General features: G+C 62.5%; 1 protein-coding gene across 4 annotated transcripts in view; it reads left to right on the forward strand.

Moving 5' to 3' along the window:
* The window catches only part of PDE4C (phosphodiesterase 4C), an 85,823-nt gene extending 69,551 nt beyond the window's left edge, over window positions 1–16,272 (forward strand). For all 4 annotated transcript variants that reach the window (XM_075902919.1, XM_075902920.1, XM_075902921.1 and 1 more), the window contains 9 exons: window positions 16–109; window positions 7,189–7,367; window positions 7,929–8,027; window positions 8,516–8,680; window positions 10,879–10,978; window positions 11,616–11,770; window positions 12,265–12,387; window positions 12,977–13,159; window positions 13,717–16,272. In XM_075902919.1, the coding sequence (XP_075759034.1) occupies window positions 16–109; window positions 7,189–7,367; window positions 7,929–8,027; window positions 8,516–8,680; window positions 10,879–10,978; window positions 11,616–11,770; window positions 12,265–12,387; window positions 12,977–13,159; window positions 13,717–14,298 (1,680 nt within the window). In that variant the 3' untranslated portion in view covers window positions 14,299–16,272. The remainder of the gene's footprint in view (window positions 1–15; window positions 110–7,188; window positions 7,368–7,928; window positions 8,028–8,515; window positions 8,681–10,878; window positions 10,979–11,615; window positions 11,771–12,264; window positions 12,388–12,976; window positions 13,160–13,716) is intronic.
* The last annotated feature ends 4,071 nt before the right edge of the window (window positions 16,273–20,343 follow it).

Genomic DNA, 20,343 nt, shown 5'->3' on the forward strand with positions numbered 1-20,343 from the left:
TGCTTGTCGTTGCAGTTTAAAAGGATGCTGAATAGGGAACTGACGCACCTCTCGGAAACCAGCCGCTCTGGCAACCAGGTGTCCGAGTACATCTCCAGCACCTTCCTGGGTGAGTAGCAGGGCTGGGGGATGCCGCGTCGTCCTGTGCATATCCCAGGTGTGCCCCATCCACACACTTCCTGGCAGGCAGTGCGGTGTCTGGAGTTGAAAGACCAGTGCAAAGCTGGGGGGGGAGCAAGAGCCGGCGATTTTCTCCTGTGCTGCGCTGTCTTAAGAACATAAGAATGACCAGACTGGGTCAGACCAAAGGTCCATCTAGCCCAGTCTCCTGTCTGCCGACAGTGGCCAGTGCCAGATGCGCCAGAGGGAGGGAACACAGCAGGTAATCCTCATGTGATCCCTCCCCTGTCACCCATTTCCAGACAAAGAGAGGCTAGGGACACCATTCCTACCCATCCTGACTCATAGCCATTGATGGACCTAACCTCCATGAATGTATCTAGCTCTTTTTTGAACCCTGTTAAAGTCCTGGCCTTCACCACATCCTCTGGCAAGGAGTTCCACAGGTTAACTGTGCGCTGGGTGAAGAAAAACGTCCTTCATGCTGCGTCCATCCCCGCGCCCTCCATCGTGTGCTAAGAAAAGGGACTAGCTCCAGCAACGTGCGGAAGCCCCTTGTCCTCTAAGGTTTTCCTAGATGGGGCTGTGGCGCCGCATTGGGTACCCGCCAGATCCTGCACCCCGTTTCCAGCAAGATGAGACTCCGCCAGCCAGAAGAGGGAGGGTTTATTGCTTCTGCAAGGTACAGCGCAGCCCGGGTTCTATGTGGGCATGGAAGTGAGGAGCCAGGCAGCCTCAGGGTCCCGAACCCCCAGTCCTCAGCTTAGGCTCTTCTCTTCATGTTCCCCCCCGACCAACTCCCCAGCTCCCAGGCCCTGCCCCGTCCTGGTACATGGAGAGAGACCTGCCTCCGGAGCATCAGGTCTCCAGGAGGAGCTGGCCTGATTGGCCTTCCTCCCCCTTTGAGCTGAGGTTTGCCCGGGGGCCACCTGCCCTTCCCCTAGCCCCAGCCAGTTAACCCTGGAAAGTCTCCGGTTGTGGGACCTGTCCTGGTGCCTGGTGCACTGAGCCCTCTTGTGGCCTCTTTGCCTGCAGCGATGGCAGGTTAGGCCCTGTGGGTCCCTTCGGGCTGGTTCCATCCGGACCCTGGCTGTCTCTCTGGGGGGCGGATAGCTGGGCCCTGTCTCTTGGGCTCGCCCCATAGGTGATTTCCTCCATTGCTCAGCTGAGAACTGGTCTCTGCGTGATTCCGGGACTCCCATTCACACCTGGACTGGCTGTCCGTGAACTCATCCGCCAGCCTCCCGGCATCCTGGGGGTCCTCTGGCCTTCAGTCCCTGAGCCACAGCCTCAGGATGGGCGGGCACGCTTCATAGAACTGTTCCAGGATCATCAGCTTAAACAGGTCCTTTGCGGTCTGAGCCCTGACCCCGAACACCGACTTGCAGCTTGTCTGGCGCCAGGCAGGAGACCATAACCACATGGGTCTCCCTTGGCTCTTTCTACACTCCCTGGAATTTCTTCCTGTACGTCTCAGGGGTCAGCCCGAACTTGTGCAGCAGGGCCTCTTTGACCCGTTCGTAGTCACCTTGCTGCTACGGGGGTGCAGGCTCGGGGGGGATCCCCAATGCGCCCTCACAGGGGCAAAACCCTGGTGGAACACAGAGAGGGACTGGTGACTGTGGTGGAAGAGGGCTTTGTTTCTGATGCGATTGGGTGTGATCAATGCAGGGCGGGGTGTGTTTGCAAAGCGCCCAGCACAACGGGGCTGGGGGTGGCCGCAGTCGGAGGGGATACTGATGTTGGCGGAGCGAAGATGCCACACCCCACAACGCCACGTCAGGCAGGTCGGGAAGTCGTGTGACCCAGCACTAAACAGACCGGGCGTGTCACAATCTCCAGGTGCAACCGCCCCAAATGAGCCAGAGCAGGAAGAGCTAAATGGCTCTTGGCCCCAGAGAAGTCCTGCGTGGATTATGCTGTTTTCCAGAGAAGCCAACGCGCCGATAAAAAGACACAGGGCCTGATTCCCTGCGGGGGTGGGTCAGCACGGCACAGACGCAAGTCGGAGCTGTGCCAGCGAGCTCTCGCTAAGGACATGACCCGATCAGGATCCCGTCGTGGGGCTCAGCCCCATCCTGGGCGTGTCTCTTGTAAACACTGCACTGCCCGGGCGTCTCTGGAGAAAAACATGTTTGAAAATCTGCCCCCGCCCCATGCCAGGCTGGAAAAAAGCACCGGTACGGCATTTCCTGGAGCCGGCCGGGGGGATAGACATGCACATCGGCTGTCCTTTAAAATGGATTTCACTGGGCTGTCTTCTTTAGCGCAGTGGCTCTCAACTGGGGTTCCCGCACCCCAGCACTCAGCGAGAGAGTTGTTCCTCCAAAAGCCCTAAGGAAATCGGTGCAAACTAAAATCTCCTGCAGACGGCGACTTGTTTAGACGAGACGCCCACGGGAAGTACAATAGGGACATGCCCCTTGATTTATGTGTCATTGGATGGTCCGAGTGAGCCAAGCCGCTGTTTGTCGGTCAGGGCGCACTGTGACTCTTGTGGAGTTTTGTCTGATTTTGCAAGCACGTCCTTTTGACAGGAGGTGAAACGTGGGGGGCACAGGGCAGTCCGACTCCGGACGGGGGGAGAGCTGTTGGACAGGACGAGAGCCAGACGCTGCTTTAGATCTTCCTCCGCAGCTTATCGGGGGCGGTAACATCTGGACACCATAGCATGGCCGGGGGTTCGACGCCAGCACTGCCCTACAGCTACGGCAGCTGGGTGAGCTGTGCCTGCAGAGGGGTACGGGGTCCCTCCCCTGGCAGGCCAGTTCGTTATAGAAGCCCTGTCCCCGTGCCTCACTGCTGACCGGCGGTAATGAGAGCTGCCTTCTGCGAGGCCTGAGAGCCAGCGCCCAGCTCCCTCCGGCTCTGCAGCGGGCTCTGGCTGAGCACGGCGGCCTCCCTTCTTCCCAGTGGCGGGTGTGACGGCGCATCGGGGTGCTCCCGACCCTGCACCCCCGTCTGCAGCCAGTTGTGAGTCTGAGTCAGGCCGTAGAATAGAAGGTTTATTTGCTTCTCAGAGATCCAGCGCTGCCACTGGAGCCAGGGCAGAGCCTTAATTCTCTCGGGGGAAAGGGGTTCACAGGCCCCTGAACCCCCCTGTCTGCTCTCTTCGTGCGTCCCTCCACCAAGACATCCCCTTCTCCCAGCTCACAACACTCATCCCCCCAGGGAGCCACAGTCCTTTGTTCAAACTCCTTCCCCTGGCCAGGTGTGACGTTGCGAGGCCGTGGCCTGCGTGCCTCCGTGACGGCGCGTCGGAGAGCCCCCCGACCCTGCACCCCCATCCGCAGCCCTCTCTGCCAGACAGCAGAGTAAAAATGGGTTTATTGCTTCTCCAAGATACAGCCCAGCGTAGGTTTGATATAGGCATGGGATAGGCCAACAGACCTAGTTCCCTTGGGGGGAAGGGGTTCACAGGCCCCTGAACCCCTTATACTGGTTTTTAGTCTCCTTCCTTCATCGTCCCCACACTCCGGCTGCCCCCTCTCCCAGGCCCTGCCTCCCCAGCCGGGTGTCCGTCTCCGCCTCCCTTCCTTTGGCTCTCCCTCTGTTAACTGCTCAGGCCAATCCACATGTGGGTGAGTCAGTGAATCACACCTCACAGCGCAGCCAGGTGGGGACCCCGGGGTACAGAGCAGACAGCCCCCCACGACGTCACAGCCTCCCCTCAGGGACTATCCCCCGCTGGGCAGTGCACACAGACACGCACAGTCTCTGCAGACCAGCATAGGGCAGTCGGGGTGACACCGCTCAACGCAGCAACCAGTGGGTGCCAAACCAGACAGGATCCAGGGCCACAAGAGTGGATAGCCCCCCGCTACGTCACAGCGGGGCTGTGGAATGGCTGCCCCCGAGGCCACCCTGTTACCCAGCAGAGACCTTATCTGGCCCAGTGGCCTTATCTGGCTGGGTGACGGCGGGGACGTGGCCTCCGCTGGGTGCGACGGGGCTGGTTATTACAAGGCGTGTCAGAGAGCGCTGGGGCAGGATGAGGGGCAGAGCGGAGGGGTTTCCCTGCTTCCAGGGGCTTGCTGTGCTCGCTGCACGTCAGCGTGGCCAGGCTGGGCTCCAGCAGCCTCGCAGTGGCCAAGCTGTGGCCCGCCTCTAGGGGTGGTTTGGTTTAACACCTCCCCGGCTGCCGTCCCGCCTGTTGGCCAGTGTGCTGGCAACAAGGCTCCAGCCGCTCGGCCAGCCTTTGCGGGAGGTGTGGAGCTGGCCACCTTTCTAGTGCCACGAGGGAGTGACCCAGAGGCCAGAAGATCCGTTCCTCGCGTGGCTGCCCATTCCCGGGTTCAGAGAGGAGGGTTTGCCGGTTCCGAGGGGTCTGTCGGCAGCCGATGCAGGCATGCCCAGGCACTCCGATAGCCGGAGCATGGGAGCCGTGGCGGCCCGGGAGGCTGTGGGCACAGCTGCTGTTCCCGGAGCAAGCCAGACTCACGGGAGCTCGGGGTGTGCGCAGATAGCCACGTGGACAGACCCGGGAGCTTTGCCGACGCACAGAGCTGGGATCCCCAGCTCAAGGAGACGTGTGCACGCTGGCTCTGCTCCAGCCGGTGCATTCACAGTGGCGAGGACTCGCCGGGCTGAGGATGTACCCCGGGCCGCTGGCCACGTGGCCACAGTCGGAGCTAGTGTGGCGAAGGCGCCGCCAGCCCAGAGTGCAGACGCCGGCGGAGTGAGAGTGAGTTTGCCAGGAACTGCCAACCAGGGGACCCCAATGCTTACGTCAAGTTGAGGAGCGGCTCTGGCCGTTCCTTATGCCACCCGCTCCTTCGCCGGCCCTGGTGAGCACAGAGCAATTGCTGCGTGGCGCCGCGGCAGCCACTGACCCACGCCGTGGGTATGAAAACCCCACCAGGTAGACACACAAAGCAAAACAGCAGGAGCTTATGGGTGCCTGGCTACAAGGGCCCGACGCACCAGGCTGTAAGAGGGTCGTGAGAGCTGTGGCTAATCACCATTGGACCAGCTATTGGTCAGGCTGAATCTGATACAAGCCAGGCAGGGGATGGGGGATGGTGAATGGGAGATTTAAAGCAGCTGAGAGTTTCCCTGTTCTGGAGTGGGAGGCGGGGGGAATCCCAGCCCCCCTCGTTGTGCTTTGGGAGCAATGTGATGGGGATGACAGGCTGCGCCCCAGGCAATGCTCAGCGAGAAGCAGCCGCCTCCCATTTGCTCAGATGTCACGGCCAGTGTTCCCTGTAAGCTGGGCGCTTGTGCGGCCGCGCAAGAGAGATTCTGATGGCGCCCAGTTGATTAGCAGAACACCCACCGCTCGGTTTGTGTTTTTCCTTGTGGTGCACATTCCAACACATCTGGGGGCACATAGCAACATGTATTCCGCACAAGGATGGAAAAACCGAGATGGAACAGTAGTCACAGGGACAGGGCCGCGATGCCCAGTGTTTGTGGCTGGGATGGAGCTGGGAGCTGGATGTCCATCGGGCGCCTTCTGGCCCCAGAGATCTCACGCAGCCCTGGTGCCCGGTGCGGCATGGGGCAAACGAAACACCCTGCCCTTTCCAGAGACCCAGTGCTGCCCCGGCGAATGCAGCGACATCAGAACTACTGACTGGCCTGCCCCGTGTGAGCGCTGCCCAGCGCCAGCCAGGGGCTGCCGGAAGCAGACCATGCGCCTCCAGGCCCGGCACGGGGCGCTGCAGCTGTTACAGGGCCCTGCCCCGTGGCTCTGTCACAGGCCGGAGCTGGAGGTGAGATGCCTCCTTTCCTGCAGAAGCCAGAGCTCAGCCGCAGCCGGGCCCTGCCTTCCTCACTCTTGTCAGCTGGCAGCGGGAGGGCAGGTAGCTTGGCCCCCGGCGCCTGAACGGCAGCACCGGGTCCCTGCGGAGCGGCGCTGGGGGCAGTGGACATCTGGTTCCTTTGGGCTTCTTGTGCACAGGCCAGCGTTGCATGGGGCCGTGGTACAAACACACCCCGCCACCAGCCTTAGGCCCTCTGCTGAGACAGTGGGTCTCTCACTCAAGGAGCATTCGACACCTACCGGGCTACAGAAGCAGGAGAGGCTGCCCCGATCATACCCCGAGCCATTCCCCCTGCTCTCACCGGCCCCCGGGCACTTTCTAGGCTGAACAAAAGCAGGCTCCCAACCCGGCCTCTGGCCTGTTTCACGGAGGGGGAAACAGAGGCACAGATCTGGGCAGGGGCTTCCCCGGGAAGGGAGATCTCGGAGCAGCGCCCGGCTCTCCCAGTCTCTCTCCTCTGCACGAAGGAGGCCTGCGCACGCCAGTGGCGTGGCGAATGGGGCCGGTGCGGCGTTGCTGGAAAGGAGACACGGGGCTGTGCAGAACCCCGGCCTGCCTGGGTTCCCAGTGTTGCAGGGGAGGGGGCAGGTTCACGGGGGGGGGGGGGGAATTGGACTTTGAAACATCACTTTGGCTGGGAAGCACCAACATTCCTCCACACGCTGCCTCCCGTTGCCATGGCAGCGATAATATTATTAGACTCCACCTGCGTCAGTTCTGGGGCTCAGCCAGATGGGCTTGCGGGGCAGGCCCGGCGGGGGCGGGGAGCACATGGGGGGTTGCTCCGGAGTTGGGACCCTCGAGGGAACGGCCAGCAGCAAGCGCGGGGGCAGGCCGGGGAGCAGGGCCGGCTGCTCTTGGGCGTTGCGGGAGGGCGCTGGGGCCGCGGTGCGGGGCTGGGAGAGGCGCCCGGCGCGGGACCAGCAGCGTTCTGCCGGCTGGGGGGCTGTTCACTGGAACTCTCCGCGCTCCCTCCTTGGCTGCCTGGGGCGCAGGGTCAGGGGCTTTCCCCTGTCCAGGTGCCGGTGCCGACCCAGCCCCGGGCTGGCAATCTGCCGGTGTCACGCTGTTCTGCCCAGGGCTCTGAGGCAGGGGGCCGTTGAGGGCTCTGACCAGGCCGGTGCCCGCTGGCTCTCAGCCTTTTGGCTCGCGGTTGCTCCAGGAAGCAGGGGAGAGAGCAGGGGCCGGAACGGTCACCGGGTCCAAGCCCGGGCAGCGTCCCCGCTCCCAGAGGGCGAGGGCTGGGCAGTGGGGAGGGACGTGCCCGGCTCACCCACCACGCTCTGCGTGTTCTCGCCCCCAGACAAGCAGCATGAGGTGGATATTCCCTCCCCGCCGCCCCAGGAGGAGGATGCGGAGGAGCAGCAGCTCCCCATGGTGCAGATCACCGGCGTGAAGAAGCTAACGCACAGCTCCAGCTTCGCCAGCGCCAGCATCCCGCGCTTCGGGGTCAGGACGGACCAGGAAGGGCTCCTGGCCAAGGTGAGCAGGCAGAGCCCACAAGCTGGTGCTTTGCCCGTGGCCCTTGGCCACACCCCTGCCCTCCTGCCCTATGGGTGCCAGCCGTGTCCCCGTGGGTGCCTGCCACATGCCCTGCTGACTCCCTGGCCCCATGGCCACACCCCCTGCCCTCCTGCCCTATGGATGCCATCTGCGTCCCCATGGGTGCCTGCCACATGCCCTGCTGACTCCCTGGCCCCATGGCCACACCCCCTGCCCTCCTGCCCTATGGATGCCATCCGCGTCCCCGTGGGTGCCTGCCACATGCCCTGCTGACTCCCTGGCCCCATGGCCACACCCCCTGCCCTCCTGCTCTATGGATGCCAGTCGCGTCCCCATGGGTGCCTGCCACATGCCCTGCTGACTCCCTGGCCCCATGGCCACACCCCCTGCCCTCCTGCCCTATGGGTGCCAGCCGCGTCCCCATGGGTGCCTGCCACATGCCCTGCTGACTCCCTGGCCCCGTGGCCACACTCCTTGCCCTTCTGCCCCGTGGGTGCCAGCCACTCGCCCTGCTGACTCCCTGCCACGTGTCTCTCCCAGGAACTGGAAGACACAAACAAATGGGGTCTCGACATGTTTAAAATCACAGAGTATTCTGGCAACCGCCCGCTGACGGTCATCATGTACAGCATCTTCCAGGTGAGACCCCCGGAGGGGCAGGGCAAGGGCAGGAGATGGGGGCAAGGTGGGGGAGAGGGCAGCATGGTTCCTCTGGCTCTAACCTGAGCCCCAGCAGTCTCTGGCCTTGCCTCTCCCACGCATCACCTTGTCCACACGGCCCTTCCCCTGTGCCTGGGGAGGTTCCAAGGCAGCTGCAGGACAGAGAAACTCCCTGGAGCCCTGAATTAAAAACCCCTTTGTCCAGTGGATGGGGGCTGCGGTGTCCTTGCTGCTGACGGAGTCGTCTCCCCCACCCCGATCCCGCCAACTCGCCCCCCAGGTCCACCCAGGGCCCACCCTGTCCCAGACAGATGGGCAGGCAGGGGCTGGGCCCAGTGGGTGCAGCATCTTGGCCCCGGGGTACGTGGGGCTCTGACTCGTGCCCCTGAAGCTCGTCCTGCAGCTGGACCAGGGTGGCAGGGAGGGTCCTGCGCTGAGCCCGTCCCGCCCTCTCCGCTGCCCTGCAGGAGCGGGACCTGATGAAGACCTTCCGCATCCCAGCTGACACCTTCATCACCTACATGATGACCCTGGAGGACCACTACCGGGCCGACGTGGCCTATCACAACAACATCCACGCCGCAGATGTGGTCCAGTCCACGCACGTCCTGCTGTCCACGCCGGCTCTGGAGGTGAGGGGGTGGGGAGGGCTCCGAGGTTGCAGGCTTGGCGGCCGGTGGGGCCGCGCTAGCGGTGGGACGTGTGGAGGGGAGGAAGCGGCACGTCGGCTCTGCCCCTGGGCTCCAGAGCTCAACACCTCTGGGAGCTCGTCTCTCTGCAGCCCGGGCTCCGTCTGCCCCATGTCACAAGCCACCCAACCCCAGGGAGGTTTGCCTGTCCTTGAATTAAAGAGACACCTTTGCCTAGGAATCCGAGACTCCTGGAAGGGACCTCGAGAGGTCACCTACTTCAGCCCCCTGCCCTCACAGCAGGACCAAGGCCCGTCTAGTCCAAGGGTGGGGAACTTACACCCCAGGGACCACATCCAGCCCCTGGCTTGCCTGGGTCTGGCCCCCGAGGCTCGGGGTTCCCCCCCAGTCTTGGGGAGCCAGCATTGGCACTCCAGCTCTGAGGCCCCCTTATCCCCAGTCTGCTCCTGCACCCTACCTCCCTCCCACCTCCAACCTGTTCCTGCACCCTACCTCCCTCCCACCTCCAACCTGCTCCTGCACCCCCCCACCCTCCCAGACCCACCAACCCCCAACACCCTAAGCCTGCTTCCCAGCAGTCCCCTCCCACACACTGAACCCCTTATTTTTGGCCCCACCCCAGAGTCTTGGGAAGGCCATGAAATCTACTAGCCCAGACCCCCCTAGACTTGGGGGGGGGGTGGAATGTAGGAAGCATCTTTCTGCTTCTCGGTCGGGGGCCACATCAGTGAGGGGGTTTTGTTTTTGGGGGGGCGTTTTAGTTTCTCACTTGTGCAGCCGCCCACCCAAACAGGGTTCCCCACCCCTGATTCTGGAGCGGTGTTTCTCAACCAGTGGTACCAGTACCCTTAAGGGTGCTCGAGAGACGTCCGGGGGGGGGGGGGGAGGGGTACGTCAATGCAACTGACATTTGGAGAAAACGGAATTTTTGTTTTACGTTTTACAGCACTTGATTATTTTTGTACTTTTTACACCCAAAAATGTCATCGCCCGCCCGGCTACGATTAAGTTGTTTAAACAAATGTGTTGCAATGGTAGAAAAAAAAGTGCGTGTCTGCAAACTGTAGGTACTGGGGGTACTTATTTTTTAAGGGGTGCTTTATAGAAAAAAGGTTGAGAAACGCTGCTCTAGACCATCCTCGACAGGGGGAAAAATCTCTACGGACAGATATTCCCCAACTGGCACGTTGTCCCAGGGCTTCCCCACCCGGACGGTTCGCAAGTTTTGCCTCATGTCCAACTTAAACCGCCCTCGCTGCAAGTTAAGCCCCAGGCCTCTTGTCCTATCCTCGGAGGCCAAGGAGATCCATTTGCCTCCCTGCTTCCTGTAACAACCTTTGATCTGCTTGGACACCGTGGTCTCCTTCACTCCCCTGGGGCAGCCAGTTCCCTGGCGTTTCGGGGTGTCCCTGAAGGCAGGTCACTCTGTCTGGCGGGACAGCTGCCAGCAGGGATGGAGGACGGTAGGAGCAGGGCTAGTGGTTACACTTACTCCTCCCCGGAGATGCTGAGTCTCTCCACAGTCCCATCCTGGACCCAATCACACCATGATCCCAGCTGCGGGGGGAGGCGAGGTGCCTCCTGCCTGGAGTCAGTGGGGAATGCCCCGATTTTGCCTCACCTGGCTCGCCACCCCGGAGACTCGGGGGCTGTGTCTAGATTGGCCAGTTTTTCTGGAAAATCAGCTACTTCTCCAGAAAAACTCGCCAGCTGTCTACACTGGCCGCTTGAATTTCCGCAAAAAGCACTGACGATCTCATGTAAGAAATCAGTGCTGCTTGCAGAAATACTATGCTGCTCCCGTTCGGACAGAAGTCCTTTTGCGCAAAAGGGCCAGTGTAGCCAGCCAGACAGCGAAAAAGGCGATCGGGGCTTTTTTGCGGAAAAGTGCGTCTAGATTGGCACAGACACTTTTCCAAAAAAAGTGCTTTTGCGGAAAAGCGTCCTGCCAATCTAGACGCTCTGTTCCGCAAATGCGAAACCTTTTCCGTTAAAAGCATTTCCGGAAAATCATGCCAGTCTAGACGTAGCCAGGCAGCCCAGGATCAAGTGCCTCCAGCTGCCATTCACCAGATCCGAGCGGGTTCAGCCCTGGCCCCGCCGCGTCCATCGTCCCCTGGAGAGGCTTTCTTTCCATGCTGACTCCTCCCCTCCCCGGCCCTGCCTGTCCCCCGTTGCAGGCTGTGTTCACCGACCTGGAGATCATGGCCGCCATCTTCGCCAGCGCCATCCATGACGTCGATCACCCCGGCGTGTCAAACCAGTTCCTGATCAACACCAGTGAGTTCAGCCCCTCCCCCCGCCAGGGACCCACGGGCCAGCTCTGTCACCGGCCAGCCCCTGGAGAAACGTGTCGTGTGGCTCCGTGTCCCAGGGGACAGACACTGGCCAGGCGGAGCAGCCCGGGCAAAGGCCTGGCGCTCACAGGGCTAATTCCACTACCAGCCTCCTCGGGCCGCATCCCTGGTAGCTGGGCGTTTGTGCAGCTGCTCAAGAGAGAGTCCGGTGCTGCCCCGTTGACTAGCAGAGAGCTCAGAGTGGGGTTTGTGGTTTTCCCTGTGGTGCACATCCAAACACCATTCGGTGCATGTAACAAAATTTATTCTACGCATGAATGGAAAAGATTAGAGGGAACATTACCCTGGGGGGTCACTGTAGATATTGTGAGCCTGTGTGTGGGCCTGCAAACAGCTGCGGTAAAGACACACTCAGCTATTGTGACGGGGCCATACCCATCCCTCCCAGACAGTTCCTGCCCTTAGTGTTTGTGTGGCACTGGGTACCCTGGGCCTGGCTGGTGCCAACCATTTTCCAGCGCGGCCCCTTTGCAGCTGGGGTCCCCCCGAGTGCCACGCCCACCAGACGGGCTGGCGGCAGGGCGCCCCTCCCCCCCCGCTAACCCCTCCCGCCCTTCCAGACTCGGAGCTGGCTCTGATGTACAATGACGTCTCAGTGCTGGAGAACCACCACCTGGCTGTGGGTTTCAAGCTCCTGCAGGCGGAGAACTGCGACATCTTCCAGTACCTCAGCAAGAAGCAGCGGCAGTCGCTGCGCAAGATGGCCATCGACATGGTGAGGGGGGTGGGACAGGGCCTGCCTGACGCGAGATGCAGGACCAGACCCTGCCTCCACAGGCGCCAGGCTGGGGTGCCCCCGGCGACGCCCCATGTGCCGCTGGCGCGAGAGCCCCCGGGACGGGCAGCGTGGCCAGGTCGGCCCCCTACGCCTGCATGGAATTACGGCCTCACGGTTACGCCCCCTCCCCGCACTGACCTGCCTCCTGCTGGCCCTGGCGCGCCCGGGCTGCAGAGCGAGGGCCCCGGCGTGGCTGGTTCTAGTGTCACAGGCACGGCAGGGCTTGGCAGGGTCAGTGGTGCGTTCGTCCAGCCTGAGGGGGGGAGCAGTGGGCCCGGCAGAGCTCAGCCTCCGTCCCCTGTGCCCGGCAATTAGACCAGTCTCGCCTGGCATTGGGCTCCGTGGCGGAGGTTGCCGGGTGGTGGGCTGCCCGAGGTGCAGGGCCACACGGCTGGAGGCAGACTAAGCGGGGCGCCCTCCCCTCCCTGCAGGTGCTGGCCACAGACATGTCCAAACACATGAACTTGCTGGCCGACCTGAAGACGATGGTGGAGACGAAGAAGGTGACCAGCCTGGGAGTCCTGCTGCTGGATAACTACTCGGACCGAATCCAGGTGAGGGTGAGGGGTCGCTTTGAGCATTGGCCTGCTAAACCCAGGGCTGTGAGTTCAATCCTCGAGGAGGCCATAGAGGCATCTGGGGCAAAACCTGTCAGGGATGGCACTTGGTCCTGCCGAGACGGCAGGGGACTGGACTCAGTGACCTGTCAAGGTCCCTTCCCGTTCTAGGAGACAGGCGTCTCCATTTCTTTAAGCTCTGGGGGCCAGGCCCCATGGAATAGGGCAGCCTGGCGCCAGATGGCTGCCGGCCCCGGCCCTCCCTTCACCCCTCTGCCGGTGGGTCTCCGGGCTGTGTCGGCCCCTGCTGGGGATAGACGGTAGCTCTCCTTCCTCGCTGCTGCCCCCTCTGAATCCAGCCCAGGCGCCACCTCAGCGGGGCACGTCCAGAGCCAGGCTGGGCCGCTCAGGCACATAACGAACGGATGCCCGGCCCAGACCTTGGGCATCTCCAGCAGCCATTGGCTGTCCCGAGCCCGGGACAGGAAAGGCTCCCGCTGCCCCCGGGAGTGGGGCCGGCCAGGACAGCCCAGCCCCAGGGAGGTGGCGGGGCTCCTGGCTAAGCTGCGCCTCTCCTTCCGCCCAGGTCCTGCAGAACATGGTGCACTGCGCCGACCTCAGCAACCCCACCAAGCCGCTGGAGCTGTACCGCCAGTGGACGGACCGGATCATGGTGGAGTTCTTCCACCAGGGGGACCGGGAGCGGGAGAAGGGCATGGACATCAGCCCCATGTGCGACAAGCTCAGCGCCTCCGTGGAGAAGTCCCAGGTGGGGACGGGGCTGGGGCTGAGCCGGCTGGGAGGCCCGGCCCCTCCAGGCTTGGGGCTGGGCGGGTCTCCTGGCCAGCCGGTGCAGCATGGCGTGGAGGGGCCAGCGAGGCACCCTGGAGCCCAGCGAGGGGGAGGGAGGAGGGTGGCCCAGGGAGGAGACTGGGGAACCCACCCCGAGCTGAGGGGCTCTTAGGCCAACCCTGCTGCTGCCACCCCCCCGAGTCCTTGTGGCTGTGCCGGCTGCATGGCCAGAGGGGAGAACGCGGCGGAGTGTGCGTGCGGGCTCTAGGGGAGGGGTCCGGGTGGGGAGGCAGCCTGGGCCTACCCCGCTTTTGGCAAAAGCAGGGAGGAGCCGGCGCCGCGCCAGGGACTTTGGAGTCGCCCTTGGGCCCTCTGGAAATCAACTGAGCCCCGTCCCAGGGCAGGTCCCCGGGGGTGGGAGTTGGATGGGAGAAGGTGATGGAGACACTGGGCCTGACTGCAGGACTCTCCGGGGCAGGGGTGCTGCCCCCGTGGGGACGTGCCCCGTAACCCCAGCGCCGCCTTTTCTCACAGGTGGGCTTCATCGACTACATCGCTCACCCGCTGTGGGAGACCTGGGCCGACCTGGTGCACCCCGACGCCCAGGAGATCCTGGACACGCTGGAGGACAACCGGGAGTGGTACCAGAGCATGATCCCGCACAGCCCCTCCCTAGCGCCCGAGGGGCCGGACCCTGAGAAGGGCGCCGGGGGGGAGAAGTTCCAGTTTGAGCTGACACTGGAGGAGGAGGAGGGCGAGTCGGACATGGAGCCGGAGGAGGCCGAGAGCCCGCTGGAGGAGGACAACAGCGGCAGTGACTCCAAGACACTGGCCACGGACGACTCGGAGTCGGCAGAGCTCGAGCACCTGTCCCCTGGCTCAGCCGGCAGGGACTCCCCGCCTCCTGCCCCTGGCGGCCTGCCCAGGAACATGCTGGTCAAGCAGAAGGAGGCTTTGTGCTTTGACAACAGCAGGGCTCCGGAGAGGACGCTCTCACCGCTCGAAGACGGCACCTCAGCAGGGTGCCCGGAGCTAGGCCGCAGCAGGAGCCGGGAGCGGGGGGGGCTGGGCCTGGACACGGAGGGGAACCTCACGTTTCTGCCGCTGGGGACGTAACAGGCAGGGCCGCCGGGCCCGTGGCTTAGGCCTGGGAGCCACCCGGAGACCGGGACCTGCAGGGTCGTTCAGAGCGCGGGGCCGTCTCCCAGCGGCCTGGCGTGGAGCCCACGAGCTCTGTGGCCTCCACCCTCCTGTTGTGCCTGCTGGGGACTCTTGAGAGCGGGACCCTCCGGAGGGAGCAGGCAGCCCGTCTGGACTTGCCAGGCTGCCCGCGCGGCGTGGGAAGGGCTCTGTGCCGGAGCAGCCCCCAGCTGCCGGGCCGGGGCTGTGGCCGCAACCTTGTCGTGTGCGTCTCGCCCTGCTAGGTCTCTCCCTGCGTCCTGCGCCGGCCCGGACCCTGGCGGCCACACAGCCCCGCGGGTGGGTTCAGGCTGCAGCTTTGGGCACGTCCTCACTGGCTCCTGGGCGGGGAGCGTGTTCCCGGGTACCTAACCCTACGCCCTGGCAGCGTCCCTGCTTTGCTGGCCTGGCTCCCTACCCTGAGCTCCTTGGCAGCCATCTGCAGTCTCCTGCCTCTTGGCAGCTCCTCAGCACCCCGGCCTGCCCAGCGCTGCCTCCGTGGCCTCTCTGCCCTTCCGTCATGCTCCCCTGCTGGGGCGGAGCCCCAGTGACCAGTCGATTCACGCTCCCGTTACCTCCTGTCCGGGCAAATTCCCCATCTGCCCCCACCCCTCCTGCAGAGGGGATCCCTCCGCCCCGCTCCAGCGCCAGGCTCTGCGACCCGTGGATGCGGGGTTGTGGGGGGCGCAAAGCACAGCTTAAGGAACCTCCCCTCCAGCCCGTCACCTCATCTCCCCTCTGGGGCCGGGCACTCAGCTGGCAGGTCCTGGCGCAGCTCCTTGGAACCCAGCCAAGCTGCCAGCCTGGGGTCCCACGAGTGACACCAGGTGCAGGCCCCTTGCCCCCAGGCCTGCCTGGGGGCACTGACTCCCTACCCCCCCCCCACCTGCGGCTGGACCGGCGAGCCCCGGGCACGCGCCCGATGTCACTGTGCCCCTGCCGGGAGCTGGGCTGCTCCAGTTGTGGGGCGCCACGTCCCTGCCTCCCCCTGCCCTCCCGGCCCAGACGTGCGGGTCCCAGGGAAACCAGCAGGAGGCGCTGCTGCTAAGGGGCATTTTGTCCAAGGCCCCATGGGGCAACGGGTCTCTGGTGGTCGCTGTTGGGGCTGGGAAGGCAGGGAGCATGGGGCAGGCGGGGGAGGGCTGAGAAGGCCAGAGAGTGCTGAGGGTGGGCTGGGGGGGGAGTGCTGGAAAGTCCAAGGAGCACGGGGGAGGGGGTCAGGGAGTACTGGGGGGGTCTGGGAAGTCCAAGGAGTGCTGGGGGGCACTGGGAAGGCCAGGGAGCATCGGGGGGGGGGGGACTGGGAAGGCCAGGGAGGCTGTGGGGGGTTGGGAAGGTCAGGGAGCACAGGGGGGGGGCTGGGAAGTCAGGGAGCACGGGGAGGGTGGGGGCTGGGAAGTCAGGGAGCGCTGTGGGGGGTTGGGAAGGTCAGGGAGCACGGGGGGGGGGGCTGGGAAGGCCAGGAAGCGCTGTGGGGGGTTGGGAAGGTCAGGGAGCACGGGGGGGGGGGGCTGGGAAGTCAGGGAGCGCTGTGCAGGGAGGCTGTGGCAACTGTAGAGCTTTGCAGGAGGAGGGGCTGGGTTTGGGGGCTGGGGAGACCACTAAGCACGAGGCCGCATGTTTAATTTATTGGGAGGGGCACATTCACTTTTTAATCCCCCCTCGCACCCTCCCTCCCGGGTTTCTTTGCTAGACACTGGTTTTACTGTGATCGGCACTCGAAATGCTGCATTTACACCTTGCACTTTGGTGGCTCAGCCCCGCGCTGTGGCCCGGTTCCTCGTTCGCCGGGGGTCTGAGCGAGGGAAGCACCTCGCCGCCCCCCGCGGCTGTTCCGTCTCGTTTGGTTTTGCCCACTGTGATCCATGGACGTGTGTTTTTATCAGGAGATAAAGTCCCAAGCGGCTGGCAGACGTGGATGTTGGTGGTTCCTTGGAGACGGGGGCGGCGTCGTGCTGGGACGTCCCTCTGCTGCCACTTCTCGTGGGCCCGGGGCTGCACGGGGAACCATCGAGACGCACGCTGGGCCCAGGAGGGAGGGACATCCCAGGTCCTGCCTCCATCCCAGTAGCTGCTCCGGGGCCTTTGCGTCTTCCGTCCTGGGGCCAGAGCCCGGCCGGCTGGGGGCACCTCTAACATTAAGCATCCCTGTTTCTGCTGCTGTGGCGGCTACACACCCCCAGCCATCGGGACCAGCACCTTGTGGTGCCTGGTGCTGGCCCCTAAAAGCACAAGGGGAATCATAGAACCATAGAGCTGGCAGAGACCTCAGAAGGTCAAGTCCAGCCCCCTGCTCTAGGCAGGACCGATCCCAACTAAATCAACCCGGCCAGGGCTCTGACAAGCAGAGACATAAACACCTCTAGGGATGGAGACTCCACCCCCTCCCTAGGGAACCCATTCCAGTGCTTCACTACCCTCCTAGGCTATGTCTAGACTGCAGGCTTCTTTCGAAAGATCGCGTCTAGACTGCAGGCGGATCTTTCGAAAGAAAAATCCGCTTTTTCGAAAGAGAGCACCCAGCGAGTCTGGATGCTCTCTTTCGAAGACGGCCTCTTTACATTGAAGAACGCCTTCCTTCGAAAGAGGAACTTTCGAAGGAAGGCGTTCTTCCTCGTGAAACGAGGTTTACCGCCATCGAAAGAAAAGCCGCGTTCTTTCGAAATAATTTCGAAAGAACGCGGCTTGAGTCTGGACGCAGGGGAAGTTTTTTTGGGAAAAGGCTACTTTTCCCGAAAAAACCCCTGAGTCTGGACACGGCCCTAGGGAAATAGTTTTTCCTAATCTCCAACCTAGACCTCCCCACTGTAACTTGAGACCGTTGCTCCTTGTTCTGCCATCTGTCACCTCTGAGAACAGCCTCTCTCCATCCTCTCTGGAACCTCCCTTCAGGACGTTGAAGGCTTCTCTCAAATCCCCCCTCGCTCTTCTCTTCTGCAGACTAAACAAACCCAAATCCCTCAGCCTCTCCTCGTAAGTCATGTGCTCCAGCCCCCTCGTCATTTTGGTTGCCCTCCGCTGGACCCTCTCCAATGTGTCCACATCCTTTCTGTAGTGGGGGGCCCAGAACTGGACACAATACTCCAGATGTGGCCTCACCAAAGCCGAATAAAGGGGAATGATCACTTCTCTGGATCTGCTGGCAATGCCCCTCCTAATGCACCCTGATATGCAATTTGGCTTTTTGGCCACAAGGGCACATTGCTGACTCATATCCAGCTTCTCATCCAGCCCGCGTTTCGGCCACAGGGCTGATCCCAGGCAGGCTGAGCCCCTGGGCAGGGCTGAGAGAGGAAAGGAGTCAGCTGAGAGGCAACAGCGCCGAAAGCGGGACACTGGTCGGTTCCGGCGCGCACCTCCGGAGTGCACCATCCCTGCCATCCTCTGCCCGGCCCTCCCGTCTCCGTGAGAAGGGCCTGTGCTCTGTGCGGACTGAGGGGAAACCCGCCCCGTGCATTGCATTCACCAGGGAGGCTCCCGGGAGGAAGCAGAGAGCCTACCCCAGCCGTGTACAGCTCCGGGCACAGACACTCCAGCAGGCTGCTCCGTCATTGGCGCTCCCCCCTCCCCAAGCTGGCGCTGGCTCTCTGGAGCCCTGCACAGGCTGCTGCCTGCCCCACCCCTGGGCAGGTGTAACCCAGGAGTTAGGCTGTAGCTTTTGCTGCTGGCTGTGAGCTTTGGAGAGTCGTCCTAGCCCCTGCTACGAGGTGGGAATTTCCTCCTTGGCAGGCTGCTGGTCTGGGACAGCCCCTGTGCTGGGGGGCAGGGGGCCACTGACACCAGACTGGCTCCCCCCTTCCCTGCGGGGAGCCGGGCAGTGCTGCTGGGGTTAAAGGTCGCAGGGAATTTGCAGTTCTCCAGGGCACCCTGTAGCAGCGAGCCGGGCGGCAGCAGCCCGTTGCAGGGCAGTGAACGGAGCTGGGACCGATCTGCATGGAGAGATGCCCCAGGCTGAAGGAGGGGGCTGTGGAGTCCATGGCCGGCCCGTCCCCTGCCTGTGTTTGCTTTGCTTGCCCAGTCACCCTGAGCCTGGACATGGCTGCAGCACCCAAGGGCCGCTCAGCGACTGCTGTGATCACACGCCCATGCCGCTTGTGCCTGCAGGGCGCCGGACAAAATGCCCACCTGGGTCCCCCGGCAGAAGGGCCGGAGCCAAAGTGCTCAGAGTGGTATCGGCTACCCCAGGGGCTGAGCTCCCGGACCAGGAAAATCCCCCATCCTTGACCCCCTCCCCCAGCCACCAGAATGGGGCTCCCAATAACGGGCCGATGGTGCCACCCAGTGGCCAGTTGGGTTTGCCACGAAGACCCTGCTGGCTGGGGAGAGGTTTCCAGCCCTGCTCTGGTGCCCCACAGCCGGGGCATGGAATGAGGGCTCGCTCGGCCATGCCCGGGAGGCCAGTCCTGTCGCCCCACCACTGCCTCTGCCCGGGGCATGATGGGGCTCGAGGCCCAGGGCCCATCTCCCTCTCACTGGAAACGTGCCACGTGCTCAGGCGTGCACCAGCTTGTGGCTCTGCCTCTCCCCACGCTCATTTGCCACTGCCTAGGCTCTGCCCCAGAGCGGCAGGCTGTGTGCCGCTCACCAGCCCCGTGGAGGCCAGCCGTCAGCGAGCCAAAGCCCCGCGGGGGCCCTCTGCAGGCCGACCACGTGGCCACGTGGCCCCCCCTGCCACATTGAGCCACATCTCACCATGCAACACTAGCGATTAGAGACCGGAAAGGCCTCACCCAGCCTAGGCCAGCCTCCAGGGGCATCATTTCAGATGGGGGGGGCGAGCTGAGCATGCGGTGATAGTGGGGGAGGGCAGAGTGAGGGCATGGGGGGAGGCAATATGAGGACAACAGCTTCAGCAGTGTCACTGAGCATGCTCAGTACAAGCCCAGCAGCACATTGGGGCGGCCAGGGCGAGGGAGGGATGGAGACACCTCACGTCTTTCCAAGAGCTACCGAGTCTCTGGAAAACAGAGTGTCTAGACCCCGCCATTTGTATAGGTATAGTTGGGGTTATATTTTACCATGTGCGTTACTTGGTACTTATCAGCACTGAAGTCCATCTGCCTTTATGTTGCCCAGTCTCCTAGGTTTGTGTGGTTCCTCTGTAACTCTTAGCAGTCCGCTATGGACTTAACTACTGTGAGTCCTGTTGTGTCTGCAAATCTTGCCACCTCGCTGCTTTCCCCTTTTTCAAAGCCATTTATAAATAAGTTGAACAGCGCTGGTCCCAACACCGCCCCCCTGGCGCACGCTGTTTATTTCTACCCTTTGTTTCCTAGCTTTTAAGTGGCGTATCTGGCAATGTTTTCCTGATCATCTAAAGAGCCTTCCATTAGTTCATGGCCACTCAATTTTGGAAGCCCTGAGGGTGACAGTCATAGACTCATAGAATATTAGGACGGGAAGGGACCTCGCGAGGTCATCGAGTTCAGTCCCCTGCTCTCCCGGCAGAACCCAGTACTGTCTAGACCATCCCAATGATTGAGGCTCGACAAACCGCGGCAAGCTCTACTCGCCAGCCCCGCACCGCGCATGCGCCAGACCGGCACTGTGCATGCACACAGCACCTTTGAACAGGGCGAACGGAGCGACCAGCTGAAATCTACTCACCCACAGTGATTTGTCGAGCCCTGCCAATGATACTCACAGCACATGCCGAGGCCTGCAACTTAAGTGTGGTTGCATAAACGTGCAAGTATATATGCAAATATATGCAAATTGTTTCTTTCACACTGACGGGCATAAATACAAAGATTAAGGCAAGACGACACAACATGCAAGCCCCATTTAAGTCACTTCTGCTGCTATTACTAAAATGCGATATTTCCCCGATTTCTACCCATGTGACAGCACTTTTAATGAGCAATGACAGTCCAGGAATTTAACTACTAAAAGGCATCCCATCAGAAGACCATTATATTGACGACTTTTTTGTTTTGGCTCCCACCTGTGGGCGGCATTGAGTCGCCCTGCAAGTTCATTGAC

Source organism: Pelodiscus sinensis, chromosome 19 (genome assembly GCF_049634645.1).
Source record: "Pelodiscus sinensis isolate JC-2024 chromosome 19, ASM4963464v1, whole genome shotgun sequence".
In the NCBI taxonomy this organism is placed as follows: domain Eukaryota; kingdom Metazoa; phylum Chordata; order Testudines; family Trionychidae; genus Pelodiscus; species Pelodiscus sinensis.